Consider the following 12,024-nt stretch of genomic DNA (forward strand, 5'->3'; position numbering starts at 1 on the left):
CAGGATAATCCACTGAATAATGTCAACACTGTACATTTAACACATTATCAGACCCAGCAAGCAAATGAGAAAAAAAAATCCTTACTTCCATATGGAGTCCCTATCAGTAGGGTACTTGGTTAAATTTTTTAGCAGCTCCACCAGTGCAAGATGAATCCCTTCTTTGGTTGAAACATTAGTACAGCATAGGAGTTCATGAAGAGCCTCTCTAATATCTCTAGATGAATCCTTAAAAAAACAAAAGTAATAATAAAAGCAATCACTATGGATTAGCTATTTATGGAGGATTGTACAAGTTAAAGTGGGAGGATTAGGCAAAGAGCCCCTCTCAAAGGGGAGGGGCTAGTAGTTGAAAAGACTTCACAGAGGAGGTAAACTTTGAAATATTTGAAGAATTCATTCATTTGTTCATTCACTCATTTGTACACTCTATATTTACAGAATACTTATTAAGCAATCAACATTTATCAGTACCTACTATATACCAAGTGTTAGGGATACAGCCATAAATAAAATCAAATCCCTGCTCTCAAGAGCTTCCTTCCAGTGAAAAGACAAAAATAAACAGCTAAAGGACTGCCCTAGTGATCCAGTGTTTAAGGGACACGGGTTCCATCTCTAGTCTGGGAAGATTCCACATATCTCAGGGTAACTAAGCCAGTGCATTACAACTCCTGAAGCCTGCATGTCCTGGAGTCGGTGCTCTGCAATAAGAGAAGCCACGGCAACGGGTAGCCCAAGCACCACAGCTAGAGAGCAGCCCCTGCTCACTGCAACTAGAGAAAGCCCATGCACAGCAACAAAGACCAAGCACACCCTAAATAAATAAGATATGAGAAACTATAAAGAAGGTTAAGAGTGCTAGGACTGGAGGGTTATTTTACATGGCACAATCAAAGGGAACAGCAAACATAAAGCCTATGTTTGAAAGGCAAAAGCATGTTGAAAAAATAGCAACGTGGCTAGGGCAGATAAACAAAAAAAGAGGTACAGCAGGTGATGTCAGAAAGTGGCCTCTTCCCTCCCCAATACCTTCTGCTCAGCCTCACTAAAATGATTAGAAGAGTTCACCAACAACTTCTTAATGCTAACATAAACGGACACGTATCAGTTTTACTCTTATTGATATCTCCAAAGCAGTTTTGCCAGTTCTTTAAAACTTTTTAACATAGACAATTTGAAGCATGTATAAATAAGTAGAGACAAGAAACCCCCCAGTCTCAACAATTAACTCACAGCCAATCATGCTTCATCTATACCTTAACCCTCCCCTCCCAAATTATTTTGAATCCAGTCAGAGAAATCATAGCATTCTGTTGGTAAATATTTCCATAATACTTATTTTTAAAAATGAGTCTTTATTTAAAAAAAAAAAATCCATAAAACCAATACAATGCCTAAAATTTTAATAATTCCTTAATATCAAATATCCACCCCATAATCAAATTTCCCCTACTCAAAAAGGTTTTTACTTGTTCTAATCAGGCTCCAAGAATGTCCACCCATTGCAGTTGGGTAATATGCCCCTTAAGTATCTTTTAATATGTAAAATCTCTTTACATCTCACTTTTTTTACCCCTTGCAATTTCTTCCCTGTATATTTCAAGATGGTAGTTTGATTTACAGGCTTGATCAGAATCAGGTTCAATTTTTTAATAAGACCACTTCACAGGTGGCACCATGTACTTCTCGAAGCAACTATATATTTCTCCTTTGTGATATTACTAACCACTGATGATCACTGCCTAGATCTAGTAATTCATTAAAGTTGTAAAACAATGATATGTAAATTCTATCATTCTTGATTTATTAACTGGAATACTTGTACAAGAGAAACTTCCCTTTATCACCTAGCTGGTTGTCTTGAAGTTCCATTTGTATAGGAAAAGGAAGGATAAATGCTTGATTCCTTAATTTACCAGTTTTCAAAATAATGAGTTGATTACTAAGCATCTTCCAATGTGACTAATGAAGTGTTTTACTTAATTATTACAAAATCATGGGTTTCATTATATTTGCCCTTGTAATCTTAATGAGATGTTTCACCTTTGGCCAGTGAGAGACTATTTAAGTCATCTCCTGGGTCTTTTGATAAAAGCCTAGAGGTGTTTGAAAGCTAATATCTGCTTTCTGTATGACAAGGCGGTACAAGGTTATCTTGTTATGTTTCCTGCACCACACCTGGAATCAGCCATTTCTCTTCTGCATTTTGGTTACTTGTAGCAGGAAATAGGATCTCCAAAGCGTTTTTTTTTTTAAGTCAGGTTTATTGACATGTGTTATATTCTATAAAATTCATCCTGTTTAGTGCACACTTCCATAGTTTAACAAATCCATATAGTTATGCAACCACCATCACAATCACGATATACAACACCTGCATCACTCACTTTCCTTGTGTCCCTTTGGAGTCTACCCCTCACCCCAGTTTCTAGCGATCAACGATGCATTTTCTGTTACACTTTTGTTTTTCCCAAATGTCATATAAATGAAATCATAGAGCATGCTGCTTCTCCTGCCTGGGTACTTTCATTTAGCATAATGTATCCATGTTGTTACATATATCAGCAACTACTCCTTTTTAATTTTATTTATTCATTTTAACCAGAATGACTGGATGGGTCCTAACTGATTTTTTTTTTTTTAATTTTATGTATTTATTTGGCTCTTCCCAATTCCTTGAATATATCATATCCACTTTTACCTCTGGATCCTTAAGGTACCTCTGCCTGGTACCCTTCCACCCCACTACCATCAGCGCCACTCCTTCCCAAGAAAATTCTTTATATACATGAATCTAATATAATTTCTCCTTCTAATTTTTCTAATATAGCAAGTCAACTATACTTTCATTAAAAAAAAAAGAAAGAAAATGCCCCATTAAGTCCTACTCCTTCAAGTATCCACTACAGCATTCCTTCTTTCTTCCCTATCTCCCCAACCTTACCTCGGCTAACTCAGATTAGATACTCTGTATTCCCAGGGCATCCCATCCTTTCCTGATCATAGCAATACTAAGCTTTATTCAAATAATCCTGTTTAACAGTCAGTCTCCTCCATCATGAAGGAGCTGTGTGATCAGAAAGCAGAATTGTGCTACCTCTTCACTATTTTATCACCAATGTCTGGCAAAAAAAAGAAAAGAAAAGCAGCACTCAGTAGGTAGTGATGAAGAAATGCATAACAAACTGTGATCACTCACCTCTAACACGGCCAGGACAGTGTCAAGCTGATCCTCTCGAAGGGTGATATTGTTAGAGATTTTTCTCATGGTATGTATGGACTGTAGACGTACTTCCTCAATTTCATCATTAAACATGTCAACCAGGAAATCAAGGCACTTCTCAGCAAAAGAGGGGGAAGACTGGGCCAGCATGCAGAGCGCCTCCACAGCAGCAATGCGGACTTCTAGAGAGAAGGGAACAAACAAAACTGCACATCAAGTTAAGACCCATGGATAAAATGCAAGGACTCCTCATTCAGGCTTGTGTTTCCCCCTTTACTCCTCTCACTCTGCAAACTTTCTCTGGGAGATCTCCTCCAAGCCTGTAGATTCTGCTACTGCCTTCACATGGACCTACAAACAAGGATGCTGGTAACACAAGAACTGAGGTTCAGATCTTAAATCCACAGACATGTGATCAAGTCACATGTCTATCTCCATTAACTTAAATTTCTTGAAAACTCAGTTGTCTTATTATCTCAGTATTCCAACCACAGTACTTTTCTAAAAAGCACTTTTCAAACAGCATTATTAAGATTAAAATAGGGTCAAGTATCATTATTCTCAATCTAGAGATAAGACTCAGCAAAGTGGATAAACTTGCCTCAAAGTGAGAGCAGAGATAAGACTAGTACTCTGGTCTGCTAATTATAGACTAGTCTCATGTAGTGGTTAAGGGTACTGGCTCTGGAATGACAGAGGTCTCACAGTGAATTGCAAAAAGTAATCCATCCACTAACTTGGACGGTGATCTTGAATAAGTAACTTCACTTGACAGCACTTCAAGAGAATACTCATTTCTTACAGAGCAGTTAGGAGGAGTAAAGGACATAGTGTGGGGAAAGCACATAGCACACTGTCTGGAATGTGTTAAAGGCTCAATAAATATTAACTATGATATAGGTACAGACCTTGTAAGCACCTTGAAAACCGAGGCATCTCCCCTATCTCTTTATGTGCTCAGAACATGTAACAGTGAGGCCACTGAGTCCAGGAAGCCCTGTATTCATTCACTGACAATGCATCCTGAACACGCACTATATGCCAGGCCCTGTGCTGAGTGTTGGGATATACAGATGAGAGATGAGTAAGTTACAGTCCATGCTCACAAGACTTCCACAGATGCCTGTTTCATTCCAATGGTTCCCACTGAGTTCTACAATAAAATGTACAGTTTCAAAAAAGCCTTCAACTGTGGTTAAACTCTCAAATATAGTCCAGTTTTTTTGTATAAGAAAGGTTTTACAGACACTTAGAAACAGAATTACTATATTAAAGAGAGATGATGACTCAGATTTTTCTTGGTACTTATTAATTCCTCCTTTTCATCAGAAGGGAAGGATTTGCTCCGCATCACAATAATATAATTTAAACATGAAATTGCTAATAATTATAAAACAAGACAGAGACGGACCCAAATATTTTAAATGCTGACCCTGCTTCCAAGGGCTTTATCGGTTATGTAGCACTGACTCATATGTAAGTCCTGCAAGTGTATCAAGGGAATCACAGAGAAACTTCTGATCAACATGAGGTAATCAGTATGACCTGACCTGATACAATTCCAAGCAGGAGCAAAGACACTTGGCTTTCTACTTTGCCATGCACAGCTCAGCTACAGGTAGCTAAAGTAACATTTCCTACTGGACTTTTTGGAATGTCGAAAATACGTAACAGTCTCCTTAAGGATCCAGGGCAGAGAAAAGGAACTAGCTTGCTCGAGAGAAAAAAAAAAATTGATCCTCTGGTATCTTAACATGTGTAATGAGGTTCTAGTTTTGTTACTTACCAGCTTTGTGCTTCATACTAAAGATATACCATCTCCTAGCCACTATAGACTAGAATAGTCTACTGCATCACACAGTGATGAACGGTACAACGGAAAAGCACAGGTCCTATTAAGAAAATGCAGAAGAGGCACACAGCCTACTGAGCAGGATCACAGGCAGCATTCTGCAAAGTGACCCCTAAAATAACACCAGATGGAATGGCTGGGCCAGAAGAAAGAAAAAGGGCCTTTCTACACAGAGGAAGCACATGTAAAGGCCCAGGAAGGAGGGAGAACATGCAACAAGAGGACTGGAACTGTGTGATACTATGGATACATAGCGGCTACAGCCAACGAATTCACCTAGCAAATGTATCCCTAAGACCCTGACTGATCCAGAATTCTGTAAATATGATTAGAGAGCTGCCGTACCTGATGCTGGTTATGATCTACTCACTTTCCAAAGTTAAGTTCCTTTAATTAGACCTTAGTGACAAACTAAAAACTGTAGAAATAAACCACATAAACATTAACTGTGATTAAATTCATTTGTAGAAACTAAACAAAGCAAAACTGCTAGTAGAAACAAAATAGATTCTAGTTACCTGTCTTAGGATAAACTGGGTTTTAATAACTGGAATTCCTTACTATCTAACACTATTTAAATTTTTCATTCATATATCAAGTTCATGGGGAAAAAAAGCAGAGGCAGCTTTAATTTCCACGTATATAGAAAGCCTTATAGCAAACTGAATAGGGTAACCCAATTCTTCTATCTACTAACAGAAGAACTGTCTTTCCAAAGTAATTTTCTTGTCCTTCTAAGAAATTCTGTTCTAAGGTTATCATTTTTGTAGGCATTTTAAAGACCTTAGTTCTAATCCTCTGACACAATTTTACTGTAAAATTTGGACAATCAACATTATCTCCTTAGGTATGTTAGCCTGACTGAAAATAGGATGTTGGAGTCACTCAACTCAAAGCACTATCTGTGATATATGTGAGATGGACAGCATCACACTGTGGAAATGCTAAGAGCTTTGCAAGGGCTTCTATTACTGGTTAAAATGGAGTAACAAAGCCAGATTAATCCTTTCTGAAACAACAACTAAAAACAGAGACAAAATATATGAAACAAAAGTATTCAACACACCATATATCAGGCAGTAAAAGGGAGTGATCTCTGAGAGACAGGAAATAAATGAGGCGAGCTCTATGACTCTATCAGTTTACTGTCTGGAGAGTTTCCAGGTTGTAGGTCTCCCTGAGTTCAGAAGACAGAGCTGTGATTAGAGTTAGAGGGCAAAGTACAGAAAGGAAAGAAGTGCACAGACAGAGAAAGCTTGGGAGACCTGCAGAGGGTCCTCCTAAGTCTTCAGTCAATTTCTGATCTGTGAAGAAACTACCCAAGGCCTGAGAAAGAACCACTCGACGATTTGAGGAAACCGTCTCCTAAACTCACACATGGTCAACAAGTTTTTTCAGAAGGGTTGTTTTACTAGTGGAGAAAAATAACCCTGAGACTTAGTGCTACTCCAGTCCACCTAAAAAAGCTTAAAAATAAAACCTGAGCTAAATGCATTCTAGAACAAAGCTCAAGAATACTTACAGGAATATAACAATGCTTAGCACTCAATAAAGTAAAATTCATGGTGTCTGGCATCCAATCACAAATTACCAGGCATGGATAGAAGCAGGAAAATATAATCCATAATGAAGAGAAAACTCAACCAATCAAAACCAGCAATCACAAAAGTAATAGAGCTAGAAGACAATGACATTAGAACAGTTACTGTAAATACATTCTCTGTTGACAAAGCTACAAGAAAGATTAAACATATTAAGTAGTGACATAGAAGACACTAAAGAAAAGAAACTTAAATTCTAATCAAACTCCTAGGGATGACAATTAAAATGTCTGAGGTGAAAAATATACTAGATGGAATCAACATCAGATTAGACATCATGGAAGAAAAGATTAGATAAGACAAAACACACATTATTCAAAATGAAACAAAGAGAAAAAAGACTAAAAAGTGAAAAAAAAGAACAGACCACCTGTGAGTTGCAGGACAAACTCAGTAGCCTAATATATATGTAACTGGGAGATCCCAAAGGAGCATGGGTTCAGAAAAATATTTAAAGAAATAACAACCAAAGATTTTTCAAATTTGATAAAAACTACAAACCCATAGTTTGTATGGGAAACGGTGAAAACAGTGTCAGACTTTATTTTTTGGGGACTCCAAAATCACTGCAGATGGTGACTGAAGCCATGAAATTAAAAGACACTTACTCCTTGGAAGGAAAGTTATGACTAACCTACATAGCATATTCAAAAGCAGAGACATTACTTTGCCAACAAAGGTCTGTCTAGTCAAGGCTATGGTTTTTCCAGTGGTCATGCATGGATGTGAGAGTTGGACTGTGAAGAAAGCTGAGTGCCGAAGAATTGATGCTTTTGAACTGTGGTGTTGGAGAAGACTCTTGAGAGTCCCTTGGACTGCAAGGGGATCCAACCAGTCCATTCTGAAGGAGATCAGCCCTGGGTGTTCTTTGGAAGGAATGATGCTAAAGCTGAAACTCCAGTACTTTGGCCACCTCATGAGAAGTGTTGACTCATTGGAAAAGACTGTTGATGCTGGGAAGGATTAGGGCAGGAAGAGAAGGGGACGACTGAGGATGAGATGGCTGGCTGGCATCACTGACTTGATGGACCTGAGTCTGAGTGAACTCCGGGAGTTGGTGATGGACAGGGAGGCCTGGCGTGCTGCGATTCATAGGGTTGCAAAGAGTCGGACATGGCTGAGTGACTGAACTGAACTGAACTGAACAAACCCATAAATCCAAGAAGCTCAACAAACTCCAAGCATATGAAATATGAAGAAAATTTTACCAAGGCATATGATAATTAAATCATTTAAAACCAGTAATAAAGAGAAAGCCTTAAAAGCAGACAGTAAAAAAAGATACATTACATACAGAAAAACAGAAATTTTAAATTACAGCAGGGCTTCCCTGGTAGTCAAGTGGTTAAGAGTGCACCTTGTAATGCAGGGAACAGTGGTTCGATCCTTGGTCCAGGAAAAACCTACATGCTCTGGAACAACTAAGCCCTCAAGCTGCAATTAATGAGCCCATGTGCCTAGAGTCCATGCTTCAAAACAAGAGAAGCCACTGTAACAGGAGCCTGTGCACCACAACTAGAGAGTAGAGCCTGCTCACCACAGCTAGAGAAAAGCCTGTGCACAGCACTGAAGCTCCAATAGTCAAAAATATAAATAAGTAAAAAAAAAAAAGAAAAAGACAGCAGACTTCTCAACAGAACTGAAAAACTGTGGAACAAGATCTTTAAAGGACAAAATAAATAAATAAATAAACCACTATTAATCTAGAATTGGATTCCCAGGGAAATATCTTTCAAAAATGAAATGGAATGAAACTAGAAAACTTTCTAACACCATACACAAAAATAAACTCAAAATGGATTAAAGATCTAAACATAAGACCAGAAACTATAAAACTCCTAGAGAACATAGGCAAAACACTCTCCAACATAAATCTCAGCAGGATCCTCTATGACCCACCTCCCAGAATGTTGGAAATAAAAGCAAAAATAAATAAATGGGACCTAATTAAAATTAAAAGCTTCTGCACAACAAAGGAAACTATAAGCAAGGAAAAAAGACAGCCTTCAGAATGGGAGAAAATAATAGTAAATGCAGCAACTGACAAACAACTAATCTCAAAAATATACAAGCAACTCCTGCAGCTCAATTCCAGAAAAATAAACGACCCAATCAAAAATGGGCCAAAAAACTAAATAGACATTTCTCCAAAGAAGACATACAAAAGACTAACAAACACATGAAAAGATGCTCAACATCACTCATGATCAGAGAAATGCAAATCAAAACCACAATGAGGTACCATTTCATGCCAGTCAGAATGGCTGCGATCCAAAAGTCTACAAGCAATAAATGCTGGAGAGGGTGTGGAGAAAAGGGAACCCTCTTACACTGTTAGTGGGAATGCAAACTAGTACAGCTACTATGGAGAACAGTGTGGAAATTTCCTTAAAAAACTGGAAATAGAACTGCTTTATGACCCAGCAATTCCACTGCTGGGCATACACACTGAGGAAACCAGAAGGGAAAGAGACACGTGTACCCCAATGTTCATCGCAGCACTGTTTATAATAGCCAGGACATGAAGCAACCCAGATGTCCATCAGCAGATGAATGGATAAGAAAGCTGTGGTACATATACACAATGGAGTATTACTCAGTCATTAAAAAGAATACATTTGAATCAGTTCTAATGAGGTGGATGAAACTGGAGCCTATTATACAGAGTGAAGTAAGCCAGAAGGAAAAACACCAATACAGTATACTAACGCATATATATAGAATTTAGAAAGATGGTAACGATAACCCTGTATGCGAGAGAGCAAAAGAGACACTGATGTATAGAACAGTCTTTTGGACTCTGTGGGAAAGGGAGAGGGTGGGATGATTTGGGAGAATTGCACTGAGACATGTATAATATCATATATGAAATGAATCGCCAGTCCAGGTTTGATGCACAATACTGGATGCTTGGGGCTGGTGCACTGAGACGACCTAGAGGGATGGTACGGGGAGGGAGGTGGGAGAGGGGTTCAGGATGGGGAACACGTGTATACCCGTGGCGGATTCATGTTGATGTATGGCAAAACCAATATACTATTGTAAAATAATTAGCCTCCAATTAAAATAAATAAATTTATATTAAAAACAAAACAAAAATGAAATGGGACTTCCCATTTCATTTGTGGTACAGTGGATAAGAATCCTCCTGCCAATACAGGGGACACAGGTTCCATCCCTGGTCTGGGAAGATTCCACATGCCAAGGAACAACTACGCCTGTGCATCACAATTACTAAGGCTGCTCTCCAGAGCCCTTGAGCCACAACTACTGAGCCCATGTGCTGCAAGTGCTGAAGCCTATGTGCCTAGAGCCTGTATTCTGTGACAAGAGAAGCCACTGCAATGAGAAGCCAGGGCACTGCAACAAAGAGTAACCCCTGCTCACCGCAACTACAGAAAGCCCAAGTGCAGCAATGAAGAGCTAGCACAAGCAAAAATATGCAAATAAATAATAAAAGAATTATTTTTAAAAAATGAAGGTGAAATAAAGTCTTCACTGAGTGACTGTGAAGATCAAGTGAGACAATCTGTATCGCTCAATACAATGCCAGTGACATAGCAGTCACTCAGTACGTGGGCACTGGTATTATTATGAAGTCATTCTTACCGTACATCTCATCTTCCAATCCATGAACAAAGGCTCCACAAGCTCCTGACTCAATCAAGTTCACAGCCCCCGTATCTATCTCTTCCTTGGGAGCATCATCTCCCCACTTCCTGCCGCTGGAAAACTCTCCCGAACTGTAAAGTTCCTTGGCACGTTCATGTGCAGTGCGTTTCCTCTGTAGAAGACAACAATTACCACTTGCTGGAGATTCATGGGAGAACAGTGAAGGTGCACACCAAGAACACGAGAAAGTGGGAAATAAAGACTGCTCTCGGGGGCTTCCCTGGTCACCTAGTGGTTAAGAATCTGCCTGTCAATGCAGAGGACATGGGTTCAATCCCTGGTCGGGGAAGATCCCACATGCCATGGAGCAACTAAGCCTGTGCACCTACTAAGCCCACACTGTAGAGCCCATAAGCCCCAGCTACTGCAGCCCACACACCTAGAGCACATGTGCCGCAACAAGAGAAGCCCCTGCTCTCCACAACTAGAGAAAGCCTGTGTAGCAATGAAGACCCAGCACAATGAAAAAATAAAAATTTTAAAGTAAATAAATAAATCTTAAAAAAAAAACTGCTTTCTGAAAGTTAATTAAAAAAAAACATTCAATAGTTACCAGAGCAGAGATATGCAAATTCAACTTGAAGCAAAGACAAAGACTCTCAGGTCTATCATAGCCGATAGTAATCTGATCAAAGATAGTAACTTTATTAAGGGGCTTCCCAAGTGGCTCACTTGGTAAAGAATCTGCCTGCGAATGCAGGAGCGCAGGAGACTTGGCTTCGATACTAGGGCTGGGAATATTCCTTGGAGGGGGAAATGGCTACCCACTCCTGTATTTTTGCTGGGATAATCCCATGGACAGAAGAAGCCTGGAAGTTTTACAGTCTATGGGGTCACAAAGAAGTCCAACATGACTGAGTGACTGAAGAAACACACCCACAGCTTTATTAAAGAGAACATAAGACTATTCATCAGAGAGGTGGTTATGTTTGCCATGGCAACACAGGAAAGGGAGAACTAGAGAGGTTAAAATAATGGCAGTATCCCTCTAAGCATCATCCTGGGTAGACAATACACTAGCCCTAGAAAAGAATTTTTTTCAAACCATAGGACTATGCTTTATTTGAGCAACATTATGCTCACCAAGCAAGCCTCAAATTTACTTCCTACACAGGGTGCTTAAGGGGAGATATACTGGTTGGCTAAAGTAAGTATTGAGTCTACTTGACAGTTACAGTTACCTTCATAAATGAATAAGCTGGCATCGTGCTTTATTTTTTTAATTTATTTGGGTTCACCAGGTCTTTTATATATATTTTTATTTATTTGCCTGCATTGGATCTTAGTCATGCCATGCTCGATTTTTGTTGCGGCATGTAGAATCCAGTTCCCTGACAGGGCTTGAACCCTGGCCCTTGGCATTGAGAGCTCAGACTCTTATCCACTGGACCACCAGGGAAGTCCCCGGCAATCTGCTTTAGATACCAGGTTCTATGAATCTTGCTGGAGTGAGACCACACCCTCCCAGCTGATGACCTCAAAGGCACTAATGAAATATAGCACCTGAGCCTACAGGGATGTGGTTCGGACCCATGTGTGGTTTGCAATGTATCTTAGGAATCCCTGAATTACCCATCCCTCATCATTCACCAGAGCATGTCCTTCTTTGCACTTCCACTCCAGTATACACAAAGAACACTGAAGCAATTACTGACCGCAAATGAAGGGAATGC

General features: G+C 39.3%; 1 protein-coding gene across 1 annotated transcript in view; it reads right to left on the reverse strand.

Annotated features, from left to right (window-relative positions):
* Nucleotides 1-12,024, reverse strand: part of INTS4 (integrator complex subunit 4) — a 113,581-nt gene that overhangs the window by 48,214 nt on the left and 53,343 nt on the right. Inside the window, exons 10-12 of the mRNA XM_027532696.1 lie at nucleotides 10,289-10,463; nucleotides 3,203-3,408; nucleotides 86-228 (exon numbers count right to left, since the gene is read on the reverse strand). Coding sequence (XP_027388497.1) covers nucleotides 86-228; nucleotides 3,203-3,408; nucleotides 10,289-10,463 — 524 coding nt within the window. The remainder of the gene's footprint in view (nucleotides 1-85; nucleotides 229-3,202; nucleotides 3,409-10,288; nucleotides 10,464-12,024) is intronic.

Source organism: Bos indicus x Bos taurus, chromosome 29 (assembly GCF_003369695.1).
Source record: "Bos indicus x Bos taurus breed Angus x Brahman F1 hybrid chromosome 29, Bos_hybrid_MaternalHap_v2.0, whole genome shotgun sequence".
Taxonomy (NCBI): Eukaryota; Metazoa; Chordata; class Mammalia; order Artiodactyla; family Bovidae; genus Bos; species Bos indicus x Bos taurus.